This window comes from Setaria italica, chromosome IV, assembly GCF_000263155.2.
Source record: "Setaria italica strain Yugu1 chromosome IV, Setaria_italica_v2.0, whole genome shotgun sequence".
In the NCBI taxonomy this organism is placed as follows: Eukaryota; Viridiplantae; Streptophyta; class Magnoliopsida; order Poales; family Poaceae; genus Setaria; species Setaria italica.
In genome coordinates this window covers 33,081,011-33,108,923 of record NC_028453.1, presented here as the reverse complement: position 1 = coordinate 33,108,923, position 27,913 = coordinate 33,081,011, and the positions used below count along the sequence as shown (strand labels likewise).

At 43.4% G+C, this 27,913-nt stretch overlaps 2 protein-coding genes across 2 annotated transcripts; one reads left to right on the top strand and one right to left on the bottom strand.

Moving 5' to 3' along the window:
* Positions 1 to 113: 113 nt before the first annotated feature.
* LOC101766777 (putative disease resistance protein RGA3) lies at positions 114 to 11,399 on the bottom strand. Its single transcript, XM_022826134.1, has 6 exons — positions 11,385 to 11,399; positions 10,973 to 11,025; positions 5,087 to 8,832; positions 4,794 to 4,864; positions 2,835 to 3,021; positions 114 to 614 (listed from the first exon to the last, which is right to left on the bottom strand). The coding sequence occupies exons 1-4, from the start codon at positions 11,397 to 11,399 to the stop codon at positions 4,833 to 4,835; spliced, it is 3,846 nt and encodes a 1,281-aa protein (XP_022681869.1). The 3' UTR covers positions 114 to 614; positions 2,835 to 3,021; positions 4,794 to 4,832.
* Positions 11,277 to 14,263, top strand: LOC101766366 (expansin-A16). Its single transcript, XM_004965809.2, has 3 exons — positions 11,277 to 11,715; positions 12,699 to 13,020; positions 13,764 to 14,263. Exons 1-3 carry the CDS (start codon positions 11,559 to 11,561, stop codon positions 14,071 to 14,073), a joined length of 789 nt encoding a protein of 262 aa, XP_004965866.1. The 5' UTR covers positions 11,277 to 11,558; the 3' UTR covers positions 14,074 to 14,263.
* Positions 14,264 to 27,913: the final 13,650 nt, after the last annotated feature.

Here is a 27,913-nt window from a genome sequence, read left to right as displayed (position 1 = left end):
CTGCGAAGTGTGCCGATCGAGGTAGTGAGGAGACGAGCGATCATCTGATCTTTGGCTGCCCCTTCTCCAAATGGTTATGGCAAAATGTTGGGATTGACACTGATGGTTGTAGCGTTGCAAAGCTCTGGGTTGTTCCTTGTCCGACAACAATGCCTAGCCTGCACCTTGAAAGCTTCATCCTACTATGCTGCTGGCAGCCTGGCACCTCTAGAAACACAGAAGCGGTGTTGTTTTCCAGAGCCTGCCACTTTCAATAAGTCATCTGTTGATGGCATGTAAAGAAGATGCACGCCTGTGGAGAGCGCGGTGGAAGTGCGCGGACAGGCGCGTTGTGGATGTCTGGTGTATGAAACTAGCATGTAATTAGGACTGCAGAATGGCTAGCTCCTCACGGTTTTTCTCCTTTCTCTGAACAACAACCGTAAGCCAGTTTGGCTTCACCATAAGCCCTTCATTAGCTTCAGTCTTCCAGAGGAAAGACAACACTTCGTTGGCTTCAGTCTTCCAGAGGCAGCCCTTGCTAGCGCTCGCATCCACATTCAATTGGCATCCGACGGCCCTAGGCAAGACAACACTTCGTTGGCTTCAGTTTTCCAGAGACGGCCCTTGCTAGTCTTCAATTGAAAAATGGGGAAAAATTAGTCTGCCAATGAAATGAAGTATATATTTTTTTCCCGTTCAATTCGTTTGCATGGGGAGTCGAACTTAGACCTATTGGATGCTACTCATGTACTCTAACTATTAGGCTAGAGGTCCTTTCGCTTGATACTTATTTTAACAATGAAGAGTTTGACACATTGCAGATCCATGAACACCTCCTGAACATAGACGAAGTGGTCATTTGAAACCAAAGCCCAACCATACCAGCCCCAACGAGACGAGCAAGTGATCATGCATGTGTCAAGATAGACACTTTTTCTAATTTCACAGCTGAACGCCCTCCTATTAAATTGGTTAGGATTCTTCTCAACCTCCCATGTGTGGGATTAACTGTTTTGTAATCCTTACACTTTATTGAAATTTAATGATTAATTAGAAAGAAAATAGGCTAAGCCCAACTAATTTAACAGAAACATGGAAGAAGCACATGAGACTGGCAGAGGAAGACCGGTGCTTGAAGGCTACCGAAAGGTACGTTACGTAATCGACCTGGACCGGTCCCTCACCAACTTGGAAAGTGATATCGGGAGGGCGGGACATGATGGAAGAACTGTGATAAACAATAAACTAGCTTCAGCTCAACATTGCGGGCTTGGAAGCCTCCAACTCCACGAAGACTCAAAAGTAACAGATTGAAGCTTACACTTTTACCATGAAAGGAATAGGTGCTTATAGTCTAAGGGGGTGTTTGGATACGAGGTGCTAAACTTTAACAGTGTCACATCGGATGTTCGGATGCTAATTAGGAGAACTAAACATGAGCTAATTATAAAACTAATTGCATAATCCTGTGCTAATTCACGTGACGAATCTATTAAGCCTAATTAATCCATCATTAACAAATGGTTACTGTAGCACCACGTTGTCAAATCATGGACTAATTAGGCTTAATAGATTCGTCTCACGAATTACACTCCATCTGTGCAATTAGTTTTGTAATTAGTCTATGTTTAATACTCCTAATTAGCATCCAAACATTCGATGTGACGGGTGTTAAACTTTAACACAGGGAGCCAAACAGGCCCTAAGAGGGAGTGAATTAGAAAATATAAAGTTTTAATCTATGGCTTCCACTACCTTGCAAGAATATAAACTAGATCATTCTAACCTAGATGTGCATTCTTTGGAAAGGGGAGATCCAAAGATTTGGCGCTGGGGCACGGCACATCCAGAGGGCCGAGGAGAGGAAGGTGGACTCCCGATCATTTGCAGAGGTCGCGGTGGCGCCAGAGATGGATCGGTGGGGCAACTAAAACCGGGGATCGAACGCCAACGAACGAGGTTGGGATGAAAATCACCATGGCTTCGACCGTGGAGGTGAGTTCCCAAGATTTTGGGGAGGGGGGGGGGGGGGGAGGGGGAGGAGATGTGAGAGGAGGTGGGGTTTTGATCATGGGGGTGAAGGCCGGTTCTTTGACAATCGCCGCGCCGGGATTCCACAGTGGAGATGGGAGAGCAAAATTCTTTGGTGGAGGGGATGAACAAGGGAAGCAGAACAAGCGTCGCATGGATGAGAGAGGTGAGAGAAATCTGGGAGGAGACGATCTCCATCACAGATTAGCTCGGGACCAGGACAGAGATCCAGCCAAACAACAGAGGGGTGGTTTTCAGCGGGGTGAGAGAGAAGGGGTGGTGATTTGCTTTCGCTGTAACCAAGAAGGACATCACAGATCAGAATGCTCGAATCCCCTATTATGCTACAACAGCAAGGCATCTGGTCATATGTCACAGAGCTGCCCCAGAGTGAAAGTGAACAGGGGACTCAAGTTGTGTGGATTTGGGTTACTTGGACAGCTGTTTTACAGCATACATGTCCCAATTGAGGAGGAGGATGAAGAGTAGAAACCTATCAGGACAGTAATGCTCATTAGAAGGGCACTGGATCTGTTACAAAGGTTACAACAGAGCTGAGATACCTAATAAATTCAAAGTGGGACTGGCAGGTTAGGAAAATTGCAAATGGCAGATATGAATTTGTGGTGCCAACCAAAGCAGACTTGGAGTTCTTAACAAAGTTTACGGAATTCCAATGCAAGAGCTCTGATTTGAAGGTGTCGGTGGAAAAGGCAAGCATCTCAGATGGTTTTTTCGATCTGCTAACTTCTGTCTGGGTGAAGATGTCAGGAATGCTAGACTGGGCAAGGAAGGAAAAACCCATCGAGGAAGCTGCTTACCTTATTGGTGACCCTGAAGAGGTGGATAGAAGGAGCCTCCAGAGGAGAGGCCCAGTGAGAGTGAAAGTGGCGTGCAAAAACCCTAAAGAAATCAATGAGACAAGCAATGTCTACTTTAATGGGCTAGGCTTCCAAATAACATGGACCGTTGAGATGGAAACAATAGCAGAAAGTCAACCTCCAAAACCTGCAGATAAGGAGGAGGAAGACGATGAAAATGACGAGATAAAATCAGATGACTATAGTCCTTTCATGCACTAATAGATTTTTAGCCTATGGCAACGGTTGAAAAAACGTGGCAATATGGCTAATATAGTTGCAATAGGTACAAATTGCCACAACGGGGGTTTGATTGTGAGCCGTTGCAATTAGCTTTGTGGTAATAAGTGCATTGCAACGGTTTTTTGTCATGTTGCAATACCTGGTAATTGCCATGCAACTAAAGTATTGCAATAAATAGTTTTTGCAATCATATACCACCATACTAGAACAACGTTTGTTGTATATTGTGCTAATAATCATGTTTTATCCCCTCTCTTTAGAATGATAATGCACAAAAAATGTGGCAATAGATGGAGAATGCTGCAATAGCTCACATGTATTGCAACAATACTTCCCTCGTGGCAACCATTTAGTTTTTCGTTGCAATATAGACCAAGATTTTGCAATGAAAGTCAAGATTATTACAACTCAAGAAATTCGTAGTAATCTTATTAACTAATCGCAACCATTTTGTAAATGGTGGCAAAAATCGCTACCTTTTGCAATGAAATTCAAGATTATCGCAATGGAAGATATTCGTTACAATATTGTTGTCATATTGCAACCAATTATCAAAATGGTGGTAATAGCACCAATCTATTGCAACAAATTTTATGTTGTTGCAACGTATTCTCAAATGTTCCATGAGAGAACAAAGCATATTGATGTTAGATATCACTATATTCGAGGAGTTATTGCTCAAGGTGATATCAAAGTATGCAAGATTAGTACTCATGACAATCCCGCAGACATGATAACATGTCAGTTCCTGCTACTAAGTTTGAGCTTTTCTCAAACTTAATTGGTGTTACGGTCTATAGTCCTTGAATTTTTTGGTGTATGGTTACTGTTGTCGTTAATTCTTCGTTCAATTGGGGAAGGGAATTCGTCTCAAGGTGGAGTTTGTTGGAATATGCTCCGAATTTCTAAAGGCTTCTACATGCACCAACCGTTGGACGTGTAACTTAGCTTGTCCTAAATTGGAGAGGCATTTTTTGGTAGCATGCTTGCATGCATGTTTACAGTTTGCATGCATGAGTCTTTTTTAGCCATTCGTTGCTTGGATTTCCTGCATACTCCGGCCTATTTATAAACTAGTTGAATATCGTACGATAGAGAGTAACACAATTAGCAGAGTCATTCTGCGTTTCTATTCCTTTTGTAATCCGCTTGGGTTGAGTTAACCACTCATTGTAAACCCCTAGCATTTGTAAACCTCCACATATATTGAATAGTGAAGATCATCTTTGTGTATCCGTGTCTTGCTTTCAAAAGAGTTTCCACATAAATTTGTATCTCTTGTGGTTGTGATCATACTTGTTTCGTCAGTTGATTTCTAACGGTTACTGTAAGTGAGTGTCACAAACGGAACAAAGTTCGAATTCTTAACAAGCATTTCTGACATATTTTGGACTTTCAAGGAGCCGCATGTCTAACAAGCTATCAAAAGTTTGAGCTTTAATTTTGCAAGGATGACTGGATTTCAGGAATGTGAACTCTGTAAGTTTGCATAGGCAAGTAAACGCAAAGTCATCTGATGCTTTTGGCGTTTCACCTCATGAGGTCATCCGTAGAAGAAATCTATTGCTAGCAGCGGAATGAGCCACTATGTAGGAAGCAAAACGGAGCAGTATGCTGGACATAATAAAGTAGTAGGTTATAGCAAGCAGTACAAAATAAAGTGCTAGTTGGCCAAACCTGAATCTACTAAACCACCAGTTCGGATTGGTTGGATCTTCAAAATTCTTTCCATATTTCCCATTCCCTGGCTGCAGAAGAGAACATGCAGCGTCAGCGATAAAAGAATTGAGTCAGCGCCCAAATTAACCACAAATTTGCAACACACTGATGCAGCATGCCACGGCAAGAGAAACTATAGAAGGCCTACTTATTTCCAAAGAAATTTGCTCGTGCCAAAATATAAAGAACGTACTCCCCAGAAAAAACAATAGAGATACTGCATTTAGAATAGATAGAGAAGCACAGCTTACGCCATTGTACAGAAGATTTGCCGGTATATCTCATGCATCCTGGAAGCGCGGCAACCTTGTTCCAGTCAGCACCTTCCTTCTGCTGAAACTGCTCCTCCAGTGCCGGATGGCATTTAATCAAGAAGAAAGCTTTAAGCGACACAGGAAGACCAGTCTTTGGAAGTGACCTCAGCAGAGGGCAACGCTTAATGATCAGAAGCCCAAGTGAATAATACGCATCCATATCAGGCAGCAACACCAAGTCAGAGCAGCTTGTAACCTTCAACTTAGTAAGGGAGACAAGGCCACGCAACCCCTTGAGTGATGATAGTCCATCGCAAGATTCTATTACCAGTTCCTTCAATGCTGTATGGTAGCCAGCATTCGACAAATACATCACTTGAGGGCAACGTATCAAATGCAATTTCTGAATAGATGGCATGTTGTTTACAACTGGTACATATCCCAAGTCGTAACATTGTTCCACCTTCATTTCTTCCAGGGAAACCAATGCTTCTGAACCCTCGAAAGATGTGATCCAATCACATTTATAAATGTTCAATTGTTTCAGCATTCTAAGGTGGTGCAGGCTTACCGGTGGACAGGGCATCTCAACCGTGTCACAGTCCATCAGGCACAGAGTATCAAGTGATGAGAGATTATTCAACTGCTTGGACAAAAAGGATGGCTGCAGGTAGCAGTGCAGTAACTGAAGGCTCCTAAGTGATGAAGGAAACACAGTCAACCCATTCTGATCCCACAATGTAGCAATTACGGAGCAAGTATTGGCCCGATGTATACCATATATTTTCAACTTCTTGAGAGATTTCAAATTGTCAAACACTGTTCTGGACATGCATACTTCATGGTTAACATAGATCTCCATATCCTCAACAAACTCTAGGTGATGAGCATGCAAGACATGAAAGAAGCTTGATACCAATATACAAAAAAATCTGTGTATTGTAGCACTAGGAATATAGCTCTTAATTTGGATTCGCTCCTCGTCCAGTATAGCTATATGTTCAAGTGTACGGGGATATGTGGGGTATTCTCTTAACTTCGGGCATCCGGCAACAGAAAGATGTTGGAGATTGCGAAACAGTTGATAGTTATCTACAAGACACCATTCCAAATTCGGTAAGCGCTCCAGTAGAAATCTCTCCAAAGAGGGAAATCCGGCACAGCCAAAGAACTCCTGACCAAGTGTCTTAAGCCCTTGCATTCGCCGTATTTCGAGAGTTTTCAGTAATAACAGGTCCCCTAAAGGAGGAAGTACCTCCCATCTGTTACAATCACGTAGGCAAACAAATTGCACCCTGCTCAGCCAACCAGACTCCAACCAAGAAGGAGATCTAGCACCAGGATATCCACTTATAGTTAGCTCCTCAAGATCAGGCTGTGGTTTTAGGACATCAAGCACCTCAAAGCCCTGCTTGGTAGAATTAGCACACTTAGCCCTGCTTGATTCCCATTGTAGTTCCAACTTGGTTATGTGCTCCTTAAGGTGTAGATGGGCCTTTGAAGCTTCCACTTTGTTTCTCACTTTTTCTAGAGACATAATGGTGAGTTGTCCTCGGAGCTTGTTGAGGTCCTTCAGGCCTAGCAAACTTCCCTCCTCGTCAACGCAGAATTCTCCAGCACACTCAACATATGGAAGTTTGTGAGTGCTGGATAACATAAGGACATATGCCTTCTCTACATCAACATGGACCAAATTAATAAGTTTAGTGATGCTTTCTGGAAGATGGAAACAGCCTCCAACTGTCTTTGCATTTTGCATTGAAGAATTGTGGTAATCCGTTGGGGAATAACATGAGTGATACTGCACAAACAATGCCTGCAAATGATACATAAACATCTTTCTTGGTAGTGGATGATAAGTCCGTTGTATTCCTAGATACCGTAGGTGAATCAGGCGATTGACAGCATCAGGTAATCTTTCTAAACAACAACCACTTATGTCCAGCACCCTGACACTCTTGAGCTTTCCAAGTATAGCATGGTTCAGAGAGACTTTGGAGCAAAACCAAGATTTTCTCAAAACTATCAATGAACGTAACATTCCCAAATCATAATTCACAAGATTTTCCAAGTTTTCACTAGAAATGGACAAATGCCGAGTATAAAGCGGCATAGCCTCCATAGACTCACACTCGGCCCTAAGGCATTCACCCTGAGAAACATGAAGTGCCAGGTCATTCATTATATCATGCATAACATAGAATGTTTGGCTGCCACGTCTAAGCATTTCAAAAAATGATCTAGCTAGCAAATCATCAAAGTAGCTTCTTCCAGAATCTTGCAAAGACTTATTTGTGCTTCCTTCGGTGTCCACAAAACCCTGAGCTATCCACATATGTATCAATTTTTCTGGATCAATATGGTAACCTTTGGGAAATAAACCACAATATGCAAAGCAATGCTTGAGGTGTACTGGTAAACCTTCATAGCTTAATCGCAATATCTTTAACATGTCGTTTGGATTGAGGATATTATTGCTGTGAAGAACTTCATTCCATTCTGCCACTTTTTTCTTTCTGTTTAAATGCCTTCCCACAACCTTTATAGCTAGAGGCGAACCATTAAGTTTCTGAACAATTTGCATTCCAATGCTCTCTACTGTTGAAGAAATTGCACTGAAGTCTTGGCAATCTCTGAACAGAGACCAGCTAGCATCCTGTCCAAGGCCATGTAAGAAGAATGATCTTCTCGAGTCCAGCATTTTTGCTACTAGTTCCATCCGGGTTGTTACTAGTATCTTACTTCCTGTTAGTGCATTTTCCATGGGAGCTATCAATTCCCTCCACCTCCCTCGGTTAGTATGTTCCCCAAAATTCTCATCATACCACACATCATCCAACACTAAAAGAAATTTCTTGTCAGAAATTCTCCTTTGAAGTTCTTCTTGGAGCATACTGAAATTGAAATTTGTCAATTCGATGTTCTTACCACCAGCTGTGTATGCAATTATCTCCTTAATTAGATTAATCTTGTCAAACTTATGTGAAACAAAAACCCACATCCTTATATCAAAATTGTCTACTATTCTCTTATCGTTGTATATGAGTTGAGCTATTGTAGTCTTGCCGATGCCACCATCGCCAACAATAGAATACACCTCTGTATTAAATGATCCTTTATTATTTGAGGAAGTTATATTTTTCTGATTCAGCATCCAACAAAGTAGTTCATTAACCTCCTCCTTTCGTCCAACAATGGCTCCATGTGAAAAAGATCCAGTGGCTCTAGTTCGGACACAATCAGCAGGCTCAATAGTGTTCGTGTTCTCAGCTGCCATTACTCTCGCAAACATTTCTGCACAAGCTTTAACTCTGGCCATGCTTTTGATAACCATATGCAATTCTGATCTCAACTTGTCAAGACCAATTAAACGCTTACCAAGAGAAAGTGAAGATGAAATTATGCTCCTAGCCACGCCTTGGTGCTCAACTTTTTCTCTTATAAGTTTGTAGTCAAATTTGTCTAACATATCTTCTGCCTCACAAATTGCTTCTTTCATTTGACGCAACAATTCTACCTGATTGCTGTCCTTTACATGTTGCCTTTCAGCTGCATCAACTACCAGGAGTATCTCTGTTAATGTAGCCTGCAAATTCTTAAGGTCGGACACCAGATTAGAATTCCAACTGTACTGACTTGATATATAGGACTGCACCAGAGAAAGCATTCTTCTAAGAATGGGTGAAACAACCCATCCTACAACAGCAGCTGTTGATACTGCAGCCATCCAATCAAGAATATTCCTGTAAAATGCATAGTTAGTTATTTGAATGGTTGCAGATCCCGCAAGTGGTGGAATTACTTTTTTTTCTTGAACACGCAGGAGAGGGTATCTTTATATTAAGAAGGAAAAAAGGGTAGAGAACCCTTACTACACAACCAAGACCAGACACACACACCCAGGTTTCACAAATTACATCCACGCCCGTGCTGAAAAAACAACCATGACCAGAATCGAAAAACCTAACCAACACCCAGTAGTGCCGTCAGGTATGAGTCACCCTTGGCCCCGGCCAAACCCCATAACCTCAAATCTTTTATGGTCAGGACTCAGGACTCAGGAGCACCATTTCTGTAGGTTGGGCAAGGCGCCATCAAAGATGCAATGATTACGGTTATTCCATATGGACTTTGTTTCACCGAACTAAACTTCACAGGTTTGCTACTTCAGGAAACACAAGAATCAAGTTGTGATTACATAGGGTGAATGCAAGATAAATAGAGATTTTTCACCAAATGACTCTAGTTATTTTATATGTATATTTACTTTAAGGATCAAGATCCCTGATCTCTTGATGTTCTGTTGCTCCAAATATTTGCTGCACAAGCAACTTTTAAACTTCTAAAGAGTAACATGAAAGGAAAATTTCTAGTATCTTTACTTCTATAAAAAATACAGTTGGTAGTGATGTTGGTGCTTGGTTCTATGTTAGGATTTTATGATCTACGTAGAATTATGTGTGTCAGATGGCCTTCCACTACATATGTAGGTTTTTTTCTTTTTGGCGTAATCCTATATGTAATTCATTCTTTTTCGAACAGATATGTAATTCAATTGCTAGAGCCTATAACTTTAAATACTTCTTATTGGAAATCCGTTGCATCACCCAGTCTACTGGCTTGTTTTGTCACAAATTGGTACTCCTACCTAGCGTTTCAAAAGAAGTTTGCCATCCTATTTGAAGCACCGACCCTCTCCATTTCATCAAAATTATGCTTACACGCTGCTGGGAATAAAGCAATTATTTGACGTAAAAAAATGGACTGCAATATTTGCAAGAGGAAATCAAAAGTATTATCCATGCAAGTACATATGAGGTAACTGCGGACCAAGATCAGGTATTGTGCTAGAATTTTGCACTTCCTTTAAACGAGATCTTGGATCCGATGAACATTGACTAGAGGCTATGTGGCGGGACGAAAACAGCAGTGGAACAAGTGATGAAACGTTTATCTACCTGATTGCCTGGTTGGTAGTTTGAGGACTGCAATCTTCTCCCCTTCACGAACTGTCTTCTTCTTGGTCAAAGGAGAAGCTTGGCTAGATGAAGACCAGACGGAGGAGGAGGAGCAGGAGGAGATCCTGATGCGCTAATGGGACGCGCATAAGGATTTCCCCGCAAAGCCGCTAATGGGACGCGCAGGAGAGTTGACTTGCAAGTCTCCAACTGGAAATAAAGAGAGAGGAGAATCTCTAGGAACAAAACAAAGGTTTGCCCGAGGAGTTCCTGAGCTGAGACCGAGAAGGGCCTAGTGAACAGAAGAACACGAGGCTCATCTCGACGGGTCCATCTCGGCCCATCCCGCCCGGTGTATCGTCTCCTCGGGTGGCCCGCGAGGCAGCTGGGTGCCTGGGTCTATTCTGGCCTGGCCCAATGGCTGGCAAATCATCGTTCCAGCGAAGAGCCTCAAGCAACGGAAAAGAGGAGTGTAGTAGAACCGACCCGTGGACCTTCTCTGTTCAGAATCCCAGGTGGTGTAGCTTGCCATAAAACCTGTGAACACCTCCTGAATTATGCTACATAATTTGTTTTTTTTAACAAAAAAGACCATGCGATAGTGGATCAGTAAAATGGAGAGCGCATCAGTACGTGCCGGCAGTCCTGGACCATGTGAGGCAGAGTACTGCTTGCTACCCCTTGCTACACTCAGGCGGAGATCGCGTTGGATCGGGCGTATCTCACCGCAGTCTCTGGCTCACGTCCGGCGTCCCCTCCCCTGAGGCCAGCGTAATGAGCCCAGTCCGTAGCCAGGCACCGGCACGAGGGCAGCACCCAGCAATCACTCACTCCCAAGATCAAGGACACACACAAGCAATAAAGCGTCGCCCCCAAGGCCCCAACCTCTCCGTTCCAACGTCGCCCCCAACCTCTCCGTTCCAACGAGAGCCCTCCCTCACACTCTCCTCTGCAACTGCACGCGTAGCCGCTGAAAACCTGAAACACAAGTGAAAATGCCACAGGAAAACGAGAGTCTGAACATTGCAATCCCCGATTTGATGATGAACTGAAATAATGAATCAATCAGCGATTCAGCGAGGTGCCGCTTTGGGAAATGGCATGTTTGGGGAGGACGCCGGTGCTAAAAGACATTCTCCTCGGTCAGTCCTCGTCTTCTCGCGGGGCAGGCCCTCAAAAGGGCGGCCTGCTGCCTCTGAAGTCTGACCCCACTCCTGCGAATCCCAATAAAGCCTGTGCAGAAAGGAAGCGGGCAAAAGCAGCCTCGCCTTCGGCCTTCCCCTTCTACTGTTCTACACTACCCGCCGGTCCTCCCCTGATGCCCCCCGCTCTGTCACCTTTGACTCCCCCATTCCGGTCTCCTCAGTCCCCTCCTCCCACCGCAGTCCACAGCTCAAGCACTGCACATTTCAGTTCAGATAGTCCAAGAACAGCACCAAGAGAGGCTCTTCTCCCTCGCCATTGCTCGTCTTGCGTCGTCTAGGAGAGCTGGGAGGAGGAACGCAGGTGGCATGGTGAGGTCGCTGCCTCTGTTCTTGCTGCTTCTGCTGCTGCTCTCCGGAGCCGGCATCGGCGGCGGCGTACGGCTCGGCAATGGCGGCTACGAGGACTGGAGGCTCGGCACCGCCACCTACGTCAAGGAGTTCCAGTCGCACCCGCTCAACGACGGTACGCGCCTCTTGCGTTTCCTTAGCATAGTAACCGTAGCAGTAGCATCAGGAAATCAGCAATGTTGACAGTCAGTTCGTACCCTTCTGCCCCTGGCGCCCTTTGTGCATTTCTGTGGAACGGGCAAATGCTTCGCCCCTTTTTCTTTGTCCCTTGAAAAGAATGGCGAAGGTGAATGCCATCTGCTAACACGAATCGATGGGCAAGGAGACAGTGTGTAGTCCTGTACAGATCCCGGCTAGTTGGCGATCAAATGGTACCGAGAAGTTGCAGTCTAGCAGAAGGGTGATAGATTTAGCCAGGTTCCCTCCCCTTTCTTGAGAAAGATTTGAGTGATTCTTGGGGCTGGACATGGACATTCCAAGCATGTTCATGGAGTAGCAGATGATAGCAGCATTGTCTCGATTCGTGAAAGGTACTCCAGAAAAAAAAAACATTTTTTTCAGGAGGGTCGATGGTAGTGCACTAGTGCTGTCCTTGACAGCCAAAAGAAAATGGGTAATGCAATGGAGTACAATTCCGGCGCTAAATGGGCTTTAAATTTTGTGATCTTCTCCTTTTGAGAAAGTTGTAGCTGGGGCACATTGAATGGGTGCTTTGACAAAATTCTAATTTATGAGAGGCAAGCAAGTACTGCTAGTACAGTGTAAGATTTTTCCTTACTGTTACCCTGTTACTGTTTATACAGCTCATGGTGGGTGCTTGCGTAGAGTAATGTCTATCATGACCGTAGAAAGCTAGAAACAACATTTTGGCAGACAATCCATTCATTGCAACTGTACTTCAGTTCCTCTTGAATTGATACAGGCTAAACGCCTGTTTGGAACTTCCTAATCCGCAGCAATTTCGTTTCAAGCATTTCAGTTCTCAAAAAATTGAGAACATTATTCAGTGTTTTTAAAAGCTTCTTCTTTTTTTTAAATGAAAACCGCTGCTTATTGCAGGTTTGTAGTGTCTGATGTCAGATGCAATGGTTCCTGCAGGTGGCGGCGCCTGCGGGTACGGCGACCTGGACATCTTCAGGTACGGGCGCTACACGGCGGGGCTGAGCGCGGCGCTGTTCGGGCGCGGCGGCGCGTGCGGCGGCTGCTACGAGCTCCGGTGCGTCAACGACATCCGGGGGTGCCTCCGGGCCAGCCCCACGGTGGTGGTGACGGCGACGGACTTCTGCCCGGCCAACATGGGCCTCGCCGACGAGGCCGGCGGCTGGTGCAACTTCCCCCGGGAGCACCTCGAGCTGTCGGAGGCCGCGTTCCTCCGCGTCGCCAAGGCCAAGGCCAGCATCGTTCCGGTGCAGTTCCGGAGGTACCTTACATGCCTGATCTTGAAATGCTCGCTATTTCAATTTCATTCTCCAATGTTCATATTTTTTACAAGAACACTCTGAAGAACCACGCATCAGAATTGTGTTACCAATACTTATTAATAGGAGAAAACAAACAAGTTTCGAGAAGAAGCATTGAACTGCTCGCTGCTCATTGGTGTGTCCCGGCAAATTAACTTCAACTTGCATAATGAATAATGAACATGCAGAGCCATGGCACATGGCTCGCTATCATTCTTGAGCTGTGCATTCAGTGTGTTTTTTAAGCCTGCGGCTGCACTGCCTTTTGCGAAAGCCCAGAATGATGTTGGATGATTAGAAATGGATCGTAGAATATGCGATGGATGTCCGAAGCCGCTTTGGAATGCTGACTAGTGAATAGGGAAGCATCAGCTTTCAGTCAGTGCACCCTTTTTGTTTTCAAATTTGACTTGTGTCATTCATTATGAGCACCCTCCCCGTTTTCAGACAAATGCTATGAGTGTGTTCCAACTGCGGCAAGAGTATACTGCAAGTATCCTTTTTGTCCCAGGACACGGAATTAAGTTATCCTGCCATTAGCACCAACTGATAACCTTCTTTCTTTTCACCTACTCATCACTTTCAAAAGTGGCAATGCCACTATGATCGCCATCATAAACAAATGGAGCTGTTCTTCTTCACTTTCTTTTTTTTCTTGAATATATGATGCAACTGAGCAGTTGGTGAATGCGTGGTGATGCAGGGTGAGCTGCGACAGGGCGGGCGGCATGCGGTTCACGATCACCGGCAGCGCGCACTTCCTGCAGGTGCTGATCACCAACGTGGCGGCCGACGGCGAGGTGGCCGCCGTGAAGGTGAAGGGGTCGCGGACGGGGTGGATCCCGATGGGGCGGAACTGGGGCCAGAACTGGCAGTGCGACGCCGACCTCCGTGGCCAGCCGCTGTCGTTCGAGGTCACCGGCGGCAGGGGCCGGACGGTCACCGCGTACAGCGTCGCGCCGGCGGACTGGATGTTCGCGCAGACGTTCGAAGGCAAGCAGTTCGTCGAGTAGCAGATGCTGCCGGAAAACCGTGCTCCGGCGGTGATTTGTAAGTATAGAATTATACGGGTGGGTTCTTGCTGGATTTCATGTTGGGAGTTTGTGACCCAAGAAGATGAAATGTATTGGATGGCAAGAGAATTCCGATGTCATCATATAATCTTTTGAAGCTTTGTTTTTAAGAAAGGTGATAATCCGAATATGTGCATTAAGAAAAAGACATCACACCGTGCAAACAAGCATTGGAGTTCATCACTATAAAAGCAGCAAATGGCAATGGGATGGCAATTCTGGCAAGTCAAAAAAATTGCATGGTCCTACATGTGAAGAGAGCACACTGCAACACTGAACACCAAAATAACTTGCTTTGGTTCAAAGCATCCATCCAGATAGCACGCAAGTGTTTGAATGTTGGGACTACACAAAAGCCTGCAATGTTTAAGCAAGCAGATATATCCTGCTGCAGCGCTCCTCCAGTAGTGCATTTCAACAAGGCCTCAGGTATCAGCCTCCAAGCAAAAGCATTTTTACCAGCTGGAGTAAAATAGAACAGAGGCACTGAGTCAAAGAGTGATATTGAAAATCTGGGAAAACATTGAGGGAAAACTACTCTAGCATAATTTTTTAGGCCTATATTGAGTGCAAAAAAAGATGGTATAGTTACCAGACTTACCGCGCGTTTTCATCTACGTCAGTCCTTATGAGACTATCGAGGCCCCCTTCTTAACCTCGTTAACGTAGGGCGAGAGTCATTATCCTCGGTTTGTGAGGAGGCGCCTTCAAGATAATCTGAAAGAATACCAAAAAAACAGAAACCGGATTTATGTTCATGCAAGATAATCAATTAAAAAAACTTGGGGGCCTTGGCTACCTGTTCGCTTCAGCTTATTCAGCCGGCTTATCAGCCACCAAACAGTATTTTCCTCTCACAACAAATCAGCCGTTTCAGCTTTTCAGCCGGCTTATAAGCTGAAGCGAACAGGCCATTTAGTTCATACCGTCGTCACTGCTGATTGTGTGCACTAACAGGGTGCCATTTGAAGACCTTTCCCCCTTGTTGACAGCTGCTGTGGTAGCCTGTACACTCTTTGAGTACAGAACATGGTTAAGCCATTTACTTCCATGGCTTTTAACATAAAAAATGGATTATACGATCTCACTTTTATAGTCACCTTTACATGTTCATCTGGAGTAGTCCTTTCAACCTCAGAGTTCTCAGACATCCGTTCCTTCTTTGCGGTCTTTTCTTTCTGGGCAACCCTACTTCGCTCTTCATAACCAGATCTCTTCTCGCCTACCACGATGGCACCGCGTCCCATTTCTTGTTGTGGAATCTCACATTTCCCATTGAAGGGTAGCATGTAGCAAAACCTGAAATTGAGACCGCCAATGCTTAAACATGTCCAAAAATATCAAAACAAATATATTGATGCCTATCTATAAACTTTATTGAGGCAAGATATTGCATTTTCCCCTTTAGAGAAAGTTCTGTAACTGTAATGGTACAAGAGTACTTAAAAATAACTTGAACTGGTCAACGACTTTCAAGAAATTGGTAGCCACGAAATATGCGATGCTAAAATAAAAACAGTAGATTTAATCACCTATATGATAATTCATAAAAGAGAAGAAGATTGCTTTAAAGCGTATGAAAGAAAAAAAAAAGATGCATTCACGACAACTTCGTCTACGTATAGAATGTGATCAAGGCGTTGCACAAATCAAAGAGACCGGCACTCTTTGTAAAACTCGATATCTCAAAAGCATTTGATTCGCTTAGTTGGGTATTTCTCATCGAAACACTACAGGCCTTAGGTTTCGGCCAAAAATAGAGAGATTGGATCACAACACTATTAGCCACCTCATCATCCAAGGTGCTACTTAATGGGAGACTTGGGAAAAATCAAGCATGCTAGAGGCCTCCATCACCCATGTTGTTCATCCTCGCCATTGACCCACTCCATAAAATGGTGGAACTGGCAGCCGGCAACAACATCATAAGACCAATCCTCCCCAGAGCAGCAAAGCTACGGTGCTCCCTTTATGCAGATGACGCAGCCATTTTCACAAACCCAGACAGAGAAGAACTACAAAGTATCGGACAATTGTTACATATCTTTGGAGAATGTTCAATACTCAAGATAAATATGACTAAAATGGAAATATTCCCTATCCGGTGTACCAACGAAACCATCTCAGAAGCTCTAGAGGACTTCCCGGGAAAAATTTCATCCTTCCCTGGAAAATATTTGGGTTTGCCTCTTCACACACGCAAACTCAAAAGGGTGGACGTCCAACCATTAATTGACAAGATCGGTGGAAGGCTTCGTGGATGGAAAGGTAAAATGTTATCGTCGATCGGGAGAGAAACACTGGTGAAGAGTGTATTAACATCACAACCAATATATCACCTCACAGTTTTCCCTGCTCAAAAATGGCTGATCAAACAGATTGATCTCCTGCGTCGCAGTTTCCTTTGGAAAGGAAAGGAAGCAGAAAAGGTCAATGGAGGACATTGCTCGATTAAATGGCCAACAGTGTGCACGCTTAAGGATAAGGGAGGGCTCGGGATTATCGACCTTGAGAGACTTGCGAGGGCTCTAAGAATGAGATGGTGTTGGTTCCAGTGGAAGTATAGCGAGAGACCTTGGGTAGGACTTGATATCCCGTGCGATAAGAATGAGAAAGACATGTTCTATGCGTCAACAGTAGTAATGGTGGGCAATGGAAAGAAAGCAAACTTCTGGCATTCGGCATGGGTGAATGGACAGTCCCCAAGAAACTTGGCACCACTTTTATTCCAACGATCTAAAAGGAAATACTTCTCGGTACAACGGGCCCTACAAGTAACTACTGGATAGCGCAGGTTTACCCACTCGTGACAGGAGAGGAAATCAAAGAGTATGTGCAGCTGTTTGAGGAAATAAATATGCTACAGCGTGACACTAACGCGGAGGATGAAATATCATGGAGGTGGACGAAGGACGGGGAGTATACCACAAAGAGTGCATACCGCATACAATTCCAAGGCCAACTGAAGAAGTTGAGTGTCACCCCAATATGGAAAGCTAGAACTGAACCAAAATGCCGGATCTTTGCCTGGCTTCTTCTGCATAGAAAAATCTTAACGGCAGACAACTTGGAAAAGCGGGGGTAGCCTAATGACCCTCAGTGCAAGCTATGCAATTCGAACATGAAGATACCCACACATCTGTGCAAAGACTGCCCTTACACAACGGCAGTCTGGGACCGGCTGCAGGGATGGTTTTCTCTTAACCACTTACCCCCAGGCAACACATCGCTTTCAATCCACAAGTGGTGGAAGAAATGCAGGAGCATGATCAACAAAAGGAACAAAACTTTCTTTGACAGCCTCATCATATATTTCTGGTGGAACATTTGGAAAGAGCACAACAGACAAGTTTTTAATCATGAAACCAAATCGGTGGAAGACGTCACGTTCTCTATCAAAGAAGACATCCAATAGTTCCAGTTCGCCAATAAAACGCATGAAGCCCCCGCGGTTGAGCCAACTTAGCAGCAATTTTCATCTTTTAACGTGGGGTTTTGGAGTGGATCTCGTAGTTGTTGTTGTTTTTTCCTTTCCCCCTTGGGAGTGCTATTTAGTTGGTGCAGCGAGAGCCATGTACATAGAGTTGTTTTTTGTTTTATTTTTTTGTCTTGTTTGGTATTACCTCTTCTAATAAAAATTCGGCAAAACTTTTGCCGTCCGTTCAACAAAAAAGAAAAACTATCACTAGTAAAAGTGTTATAATGTGGTTATTATGTAAAACACGCATAGTAGAAAAAGAGGACACTATTATATGATTACAACATTTTTCCTCAGCTAGTCAACTATGTAGTATGAACATCCTGCATTATTGCCTGATACAAACCATTAGCATGGCAGAGTCTCTGAATTGAAGCCAGCATTCAACGCTCTCCATTTACGACAGCTGTTGCACTAAACCCATTCATCCTCATCCTTGTAACCCTCACCCCCTTCTCTCGATGAAGTTAAATAAAGTGAACAGAACGTAAAAATATGATAATATTTTTAGAATGATATGAAATAATCTAATTTGAAAACTTAGTACATGTATATAACCATTTAGCTCTTGATGCTTAAATAGAATCAAGGATTGGAAAGAAAGACGTCATCCATTAATGTTTTGTTTATACTAATATGAACATATAGGCACAGAATTATCTAAAAATATTTGCCAGAATAAAGAAAATCTTAAATCCATACCACTTCAAGATTGTCATATGTTGCATCCCAGTATTCATCCACTTTCCTACTAAGCCACTCCTCCAGTTTGGCATAAACTTCACAATCTTTAAATCCTTGTTTATTGTTAAGAATCCAGGAATGGCCATCTTGGTGAAGTGGTACAGGAAGACAACTGAAAACTACGAGGAGGTTGAGAGAGCTTGTGAGAGCCTGAGAGAGGGTGCTCTCTCCCGCCGGTGACCACTCCGGTCCCGGCGTCCACCTCCCACCCGACAACAGCCCCCTCGACCTCGCCGGCCATCTCAAGCCTTGCTTCCCCTTCCTGACGAAGGCTACCCAGGCTCCTCTGGGCACTGCAAGTTCTCCACCGCTTGGAAGTGACACCATTGGAGGCGTAGAGGAAGATGGCAGTCTTAAGTGTTCCTACCGAGCAAAGATCTTCTAGTCTTTCTAGGAAGTGCTGGACGGCAAGGTAATTTGTCAAGGATCATGATGGTGTCCTTTAGCTCAAGCGCAAACCTTGCCTTCGAACGAGCTAGATCCTATGTCTTTTGTTGAGGTTTTCGTCGTCCATTCTCTTCAAAAGCTCCCTTCTTTCAAAGTTGTTCCTTCTCCAACCATCCTTCGCTCTTGATCGTTGCGGGCAATCGTTCGGTCCCATCCTACCTTTGTTGCCAAGCTATGTTCTTGGCTTCTTGAGGAAAGTTGGGTGGCCTTTGGCTTTGGTTCTTCTTTCTCTTGCCTTGTTCTTTATGGATGGATTCCTCCAAATTTAATTTTGGCATTGGGATTGCTTTCGAGCAAAGGATTCAGGATTGTCTTAACTCGAAGGTAACTCTGGATAGGAAGCTAGCAGGAAAAGACTTTCACCTGCTAGTATCTTTCAGTCAAAACAGATTTCGTCTCACCTCAGACTCTGTCAACGTTTGCTTGCAATCCGTTTTGGGGGGCCACTATGACCTCTTTCAAGCTGAAGAACTGGATGACCAGATTTTCAAATTCACAGTCAGCTCAAGGGAAGTGGGTTTTCTCATCATTGATAGGGGTCTTATGTCTTCGGATTTCTTCAAGCTATCCTTTTTTCTCCTGAATGACAAAGGGTTCAATCAAGCTCTACGTTTTGCAAAGAAGGATTCTGGACCCTCATTCCATTGGCAGACTGTGAAGTACAAAAATAAAGGCTCATCTTTGAAGCAGGTAATTCCAGCTCGTCCTCCTTCTCCTGCTCAGAATAGTCCTCCCTCTTTTGCCTCAGTGGTTAGACATAATATTCCCCTAACAGGGGCTAATGCTATCCCTATTAGCAATAAGAGGATTGGCGTTAGGCCTGATAGTTTCTCGGGGAGACCCCTTACCAATCCCAAAGGATTAGGCCTTGCCTCCCCTGAGTCTGAATTCTCTCTACCTCGCCTCTCGGTCTTCCAAAGAATCCAGTACCCAGAGAGAAGATCAGTTTTTGAAAGGTTACAGAATCCAATGCAACAAGTAACGAGGTTCAGCTACAATTCAAGGAAAAGCTATGTCAGTCAAAAGTCTTCTGATACAAGATCCTGGAAGGGGATTCTATCAGACTATGTTACTGTTCACAGTGGCCAAGGAGAAAGAGCAACCTCCAACCACCCGCTTAGGGCCTTCTCAAGACAGCCTACTTGCTGGCATTGTAAGCAGCCGGGGCATAAGTTCCAAAGTTGTCGTAATTGGCTAGATTTATAGAGGTTTAAAGCCTCTTTCACTGCAGCGCCATCGAGTAACTTTTCACCAGTCTCTGCCTCAAATAAATGGCCTAAAGGTGTTGGGCTTAACTGGTTCAAAGGCCGTCTCGAGACACACACTGGGCCTATTTACTCAAGCCCACCAGTTTGCTCCTCCTTGGCCGAGTTGGGGCAGGTAGCGCGCAGATATCGAGGAAACGTCCCTTCGGCTACTTCATTTCCCACTACCGATCGGCAACCAGTCACACCTCGCCAAGAACAATCCTCTTCCCTCATCGCAATCTCCGGCGAAAGTCTGAATCAACCACCACAAATGGCCTTCCTCAATGTCGATCCTGAACCTTTGCTGTTCCCCGGCTTCAACCGGGTTCTGATTCACGGAAGACCAAAGTTCACCAGGGTGGTTACTCCAAGATCGCCACCAGGGAATGAAGATCTAGCAATCGTCACCGTCAACAACTTCCCGCCCGGTGAGATTCCTTTTGCCGACGTCCAAAATGCTATAGTCGGTCTGATAGAGGATGAGTTGGAACTTCACATCCAAGAAATCCAGCGCTGCCCCTTTCATAGAGCTCAGGCTTTTATCAGATTAAATCGAGCAACAGATAGAGATGCTTTGGTTCAACACAGCCCTTTCAACCGGAATGGTTTGTCCTTTTCCTTTGTGCATCACAATAGGGGACCAAATGCTAGGAGAGTTCTCTTCAACAGGGAATGCTGGCTGCTTTTGATAGGATATCCTCTAGACTCTCGGAATATTGACAATATTAGAGATGCCATTAAATCCTTTGGGAGACTTATATGTTGGCAGAAAGATAACATCATGGCCAGGGTGGTGGTGAAGGCTAGAGTAACTGATTTGGAGGATGTGCCACACTACTTGATTTTCTCAGAAGGTGATGATTTTGAAGGTGTTTCAACAACAGTTCAGGTAGAAATAATGCAACAAAATCCTCTAGGTGGGTTCTTGCAGGACGAAGACATTCCACCTCCAGGATTTGAAGACAATTTCATCTTCCCTGGTTTCCACAATCAGCCACAACAGCATGACCAACATCTGCAAGACCACCAACAGCAGCATGAGCAGCAACTTGTGGAACAAGCACAGAACAATCAACAAGCTGAACAGCTCCCAGATCTTAATGAAGATCCTGATGAAGAGGAACATATACAGGACCAAATGCAAATGCTGCCGGATGATCTTCAGGATCAAGCACCTGAGCAAGGAGACATTCAACATGAAGAAGGACAGATAGAGATGGATTTGCAGCTGAGTCTGTCTGCACCCCTTAATTCATCCTCGACTGAAGAAGGCAGTGGCAAGCAAGGAAAGTTGTTAAGTGAAGACACCCAACAAAATGTGGGACAGGAGGAAGAAGTCCAAGGACAGGAGATTGTCCTGGCCATTCCCGCCATTCAAAATATTCAAGGGCATCAACCTGGGCAGGCCAATAATGAATACCTGATGCAGCCCCAGGAGCCAGCTGTGGAGGCCCAGAACATGCAACTGGACAACTACCTGCCGGATTTCCTTCACCCAATTCAACCAGCTCAAGAGGTAGGCCCAGATAACATGCCAAACAACGACTTCAACCTCAACATGTTCAGGGTAGAATCTCTTTCCAACTCTGTAGCTGATCCTGGATGGGCCGACTGGCTGAGGGAGGGGAAAAAGGCAAGGAACACCAGTCTAGACCTGCAACAGCTATGGGACAGATTCTTCACAGTGGATAGTTCCCCAGAAAAGGTGATCACTCTACCCAACGAATGGGCACCTTTCTTTACATTCAACCTTTTGAACTTCAATAAGTTTGAATGGGCATGCTCCTTTTTATCCTCCAAAGCAAGTCAACTGTTATTAACTGGTACCAGTAACAGTAAAACTGTGTCTATTTCAATCCCAAGATCTTGTCCCAAACAAGCCAACATTATTTGTTCTTCTAGTTCTGACCAAGACAAAGTTGAGAATGGATTTAACTCTGCTTCTAATTCTCGTGGCCAGAAAAAAATGAAGGTTTCAGCACCATTGGTGGAAACAGAAGCCAGGAGGAGTCCAAGAATTAGGACTCGGAATGCAGGTTTCAAGCACTCCAGCTGCACTTCCAGGAACTGCCTTGCATGTGCAGCAGTCCCTCCGAGTCTCCCCACAAAAACGTTGGTAGCCCTGGGAGAAGACTTCTGCAAAGTCAGCAAAGGAACCTTATCAGATGAAAAGCTCAGGAGGAAAACAGTTAAAGTCAAGGTGATAGGTGACAAAGAAGGAACAGGAACCAAGAAAAACAAGAATGATGAGAAGTCTCAGGAGCTGGAAGAAGGGGAATGCTCGGGCACGGGTTCCAGGACCTGAATTTTGGTCTTTCTGGAATCTTGTCTTTTCTCTGCCTTTTTATTATGTCATCGAACAATGTTTGGAATTCTGTGGAGAGGTTAACACCTCATCCAGCTTTGTATTTTGTTATGGGTACTCGTCCTCAGAACAATGTCATGAATGTGGTTGTCTGGAAGGTTGTTCAGCAAGACAGCTGGAATATCAAAATCTTGGCTGCTATGTCGTATTTTTATTCTCAGAACATGAGCAAGGTTTTGACAGTTGTTAATCGCAGTAGGATTTGCCCTCACGAATTCGCAGCACCCATCCAATTCCTCTTATGAATCACACACAAAGAGATAGAACTTGGGTCATTCTTTCTTGGAATATCAGGGGGATAAATTCTATAGAAAATGGGAAGCTATCAACAACAAGATTAAAGAATTTGGTTGTGACATTCTGTGTTTACAAGAAACAAAAAAGAGAGGATATTGACTCAGGATACATTAAAAAGTTATGCCCCCCCAAATGGATGCCTTTGTCTTTCTACCATCGATAGGAAACTCAGGAGGTTCCCTCATTGTATGGAATAGTTCAAAATTCTGTGCAAATCTTGAATTTCAGAATGATCATGCTCAGACAGTACTAATTAATTGTTTAGTATCTGGATATTCATGGTACCTCACTAATATATATGCTCCATGCACTCCGGAAGGGAAAGCAGCATTCATCAGATAGTTTAAAGAAATTGACATTGCAGATGAGGATAAGTGGCTGATAGTCGGAGACTTCAATCTACTGAGAAGATCGGAAGACCGGAATAAGCCAGGGGCCAACTGTCAAGAAATGTTAGCTTTTAACAATGCCATTAGCAAATTAAGACTCATTGAATTGCCCCTAAAGGGATGCCGCTTTACTTGGACAAACAAACAGAGAAACCCTCTTCTAGAGAGACTGGATTGGTTTTTCACTTCGATAGCTTGGACCACTTTCTTCCCGAACTCAACGGTCATGGCTCTTTCTAGAGACACTTCTGATCACACACCATGTGTCATAACTGTTCAAACAAAGGTTCCCAGGCTGGCCGCATTTCGTTTTGAGAATTACTGGTTGCAACACGAACACTTCACTCCCATATTACTGCATGCTTGGAATTTGCCGCTGGATCAGTTGGACCAGGCTAAAAGAGTAACTGCTAAATTCAAAAACCTCCGTCGAGTCCTGAAAGCTTGGAAAGCCTAGTTACCAAATTTAGCCTCTAGAATTCAAAATAACAAAACCATTTTGTAGTTTATGGACATAATTGAAGAATCTAGGGATTTGACTATTGAAGAATGGAATTTCAGGAAAGAAATACAGTTGCATCTAGAAAATCTTTTACATCAACAAAAAATCTACTGGAAGCAAAGGGGGAAAGTCAGGTGGATCAAGTTGGGAGATGAGTGTACCAGGTTCTTCCATGCACAAGCCTCAGTTCGAAACCGGAAGAATTCTATCACACATCTATACTCGGAGGATAGAACGCAAATCACAAAGCATGAAGCAAAAGCTGAATTATTATGGCAATCGTTCAAAGACAGAATGGGCACATCAGAATACACTCACATGTATCTTGATTTACAACTTTTACTACAAAGAGAGACAAACCTTCAGTGGCTAGAAGAACCATTCTCAGAAGAAGAAATTGACAATGTTATATCACAGTTGCCAAATGATAAGTCACCAGGACCAGATGGATTTAATGGAGAGTTCCTTAAAAGAACATGGCTTTTTATCAAACAAGACTTCTACAATTTAGTTCAATGTTTCTTTCATGGGGATTTATGCTTACAGAGTATCAATTCCTCCTTCATAGCCTTACTGTCGAAAAAGGAGAGTCCTCTATATGTTGGAGATTTTAGACCAATATCCCTGCTTAACTCAACCATTAAACTAATAACAAAGCTCCTAGCTCAGAGACTGCAGCAAGTCATAAGATCTCTTATTCATAAAAATCAATATGGTTTCATCAAAACAAGGAATATTCAAGATTGTCTAGCATGGGCCTTCGAATTCCTACATATTTGCAAAAAGTCGAAGAAACAAATAGTGGTTCTCAAGCTGGATTTCGAAAAAGCATTTGACAAGATTGAGCATAAAGCCATCATAGAAATCTTAAAGCACAAAGGTTTTGGCACCAGATGGGTTCAATGGATTCAACAAATCCTTTGTTCTGGGACATCTTCAGTCCTTTTGAATGGAGTGCCGGGGAAATTCTTCCACTGTAAAAGAGGTGTCAGGCAGGGAGACCCCCTATCACCTCTTTTGTTTGTACTCGCAGCAGATGTTTTACAGTCTATTCTTAATCATGAGAAAGAATTAGGGAATCTAAATCTCCCTATCCAGGAAGGGCCAGGAACGGATTTTCCAATTGTTCAATATGCTGATGATACTCTTCTCTTTATGGAAGCCTGCCCTAATCAGTTGAGGGTTCTGAAAGAAGCCTTACATATCTTTGCTCTATCAACCGGCCTCAAAGTTAATTACGCTAAATCTGTGATGATGCCTATCAATATTACAGAAGAAAGACTCCAATTTCTAGCACAAAGCTTTGAATGTCAGCAAGGATCTCTCCCTTTCACCTATCTGGGTCTGCCACTGGGGTTAGTTAAACCCAAGATCGAGCACTTCATGCCGCTCATTCAAAGGGTGGAGAAAAGATTGAATTCGATGTCTATGTTCCTCAGCCAAGGAGGGAAGCTTGAAATGGTTAACTCGGTCCTTTCCTCGTCAGCGGTTTTCTTTTGCTCGACTATTAAATTGCATAAGGGGGTCATAGCACAGATTGACAAATTCAGAAAACATTGCCTTTGGAGGGGGTCAGATCCAAACTCTACAAAGCCATCAAAGGCAGCCTGGCATTTGGTTTGTGACCCTAAAGAAAATGGCGGTCTAGGGGTGATAAACATAGTTGCGCATAATGAAGCCATGTTAATGAAATTTCTACACAAATTCTATTCCAAAGAAGACATACCGTGGGTAACCTTACTATGGAACAAATATTATTCAAATGGAAAGCTTCCAGTAGGGCAAAGTAGAGGTTCCTTTTGGTGGAAGGACATCCTTAAACTACAAGATAAGTATAAAGGAATTGCGTCAGCTACAATAGCAAATGGCTCTTCTGTGCTATTTTGGCATGACTTGTGGCAAGGGGCCATTCCAGCACAACTATTTCCAGAACTTCTTTCCTTTGCAAAGGACACAAATGCATCCTTCAAGTCAGTCAAAGAAAAGGCAAATTTCATAGAAAATTTTAACACTCCACTATCAACAGAGGCACATGACCAGTTTATGATGTTGCAACAACAGACCGCCGAAATTCATTTGGATCTACACAATGATATCTGGTTCTACATATGGGGATCACCTATATTTTCTACCAAGAGGGCATATCATTCCATCATGGGTTCTAGGAATGTACACCAAGCATTCAAATGGCTATGGAAATCGAAATGTCAAAGGAAACACAAAACCTTCTTCTGGCTACTGCTCGTGGACAGACTAAACACGAGAGATCTTCTAAGAAGAAGACAGATGGCACTAGAGTCTTACAACTGCGAGCTCTGCATCAGACAAAAAAGAGAGACGGTATATCATTTATTTTTCTGCTGCAACTTTGCAAAAGCTTGCTGGAGAAGTATTGGGATTACTTATGTGCATACAAGGACGATCTTGAACATTTTAGAGCAAATAAGAAGGAAATTAGGAACGCCATTTTCGATGGAGATTATAATCCTGATGGAGTGGAGCATCTGGACAACAAGAAACAACTGGATGTTCAACAATATTGATCCTCTCAGCTTGGATTGTAAGCACAAATTTGTCTCTGAACTCAAGGACCTCCTGCTCCGGATCAATTCAAGACATCGTTCTCGGCTAGAAGAATGGATTCAGTCTCTCTAATTTTTTTCTTTTTCCTGCTTGTACCTTGTTTCCTTCTTTTTCGTTTTCAGTCTTTCTTCTCTTGCACTTTTGTCTCTTAGTTGTATTCTTTTGGTTTTGTACTTTTATATCTATATATATAACTAATCAGTAGGGGTTTTCAACCCCTCCTGGGTTTTCAAAAAAAAAAAGGAATGGCCATCTTCAGCCTGCAAGAGAAAGGACAGGTTAATCCCATACATACAAGTGAACTTCACAGCACAACTCAATGAGATCTGTAATATCTTCAACTCCTATCAGTCCACGTCCTGTGTCCGCACTATGCTTTTGGCCTCCAACTCGTTTGTAAGGCTGAAAAGTAAAAACACAATCAAAATTTTATATTAAAAATGTGTACATTTTTTTATAATGGAAAAAATTCCGGCTTCAACCACCTCAAAAAAGGAGGAATTAGTCCACGCTTATTACAAGTAGTAGCATACTACTACACCCACACAAACAAGAGTTCAAAGCAATTAACAAACACATCAAAAACCAATACGTAAATTGAAGGACCATCCATGTCAAGTGAAGAAACGTAGAGCCGCCATCTCCAAAGTACAACAAACCATGGTCAGAAGCTCCTTATCATCATCACATCGCTGTAACTTGGCCCAGAAGCGGAGCCAATATGTTCCTCTGAATAGTACCTGCAAAAATATCTTTGGTTCGCATTTGTCAAATACTACTTCATTCCTGGTGATCCATATTGCCCAGCAAAATGTTGCGGCCCTATAGATTTGGTTTCTGACCACCCTATTTGACCCAATGGTTGAACAAGTCATTTAAATTTATAGGTGGAACAATACCAAATACAATATGTAGAGTACGGCATAGAAACTTAGAAACTTGGCATAGTGACATTGGAAGAAAAGATGGTTAATAGTTTCTACATAATTATAAAAACTGCAGTATTTGCTCCCATTCCAATTTCTCCTAACAAGGTTATCCTTCGTTAAAATGACACTTTTTTTAAATACCACATGAAGATTTTGATCTTTAGTGGTAATTTTGTTTGCCAAATTTCTTGTGTGACTCTAATTCCACTATTGACAAGATGCTTATACATTGAATGGACGGTGAAAGAACCATTTTTATGCAAAGACCACAGAAAAACATCTCTCCCATCCTGCAAACTAATGTTCATGACTCTTGCCACCAGATTGTACCATTTTGACAACTTGTTCCCCACTAAGGATCTCCTAAGGGAAATATTAAGTGGTGTTGTACTCAGGATGTCTGCAACAGTGGCATGTTTCTTTCGAACAATATTATACAAGTTAGGATATTGGGATTTCAATGTCTGATTACCCAGCCATATGTCTTCCAAAATCTGGTCTAGGATCCTGAGTTCAACTTGAATCGACCCAAGTTAAGAAACTCATCTTTTACTCCCATTAAACCCATCCAAAACTGCGAATCGCCTTGTTTCTTATACACTTGGCCTAGTGGTCTATTCTTAAGATATTTATTCCGTAACCGTTCCTGCCAAATTCCATCTTCATTACAGAGCTTAAAAAGCCACTTAATTCCATCTTCATTACAGAGCTTAAAAAACCACTTACTTAACAAGCATTTGTTTTGAATATCCAAATTTACAATCCTCAAATCTCCTTGATCTTTAGGTTGGCAAAGTAA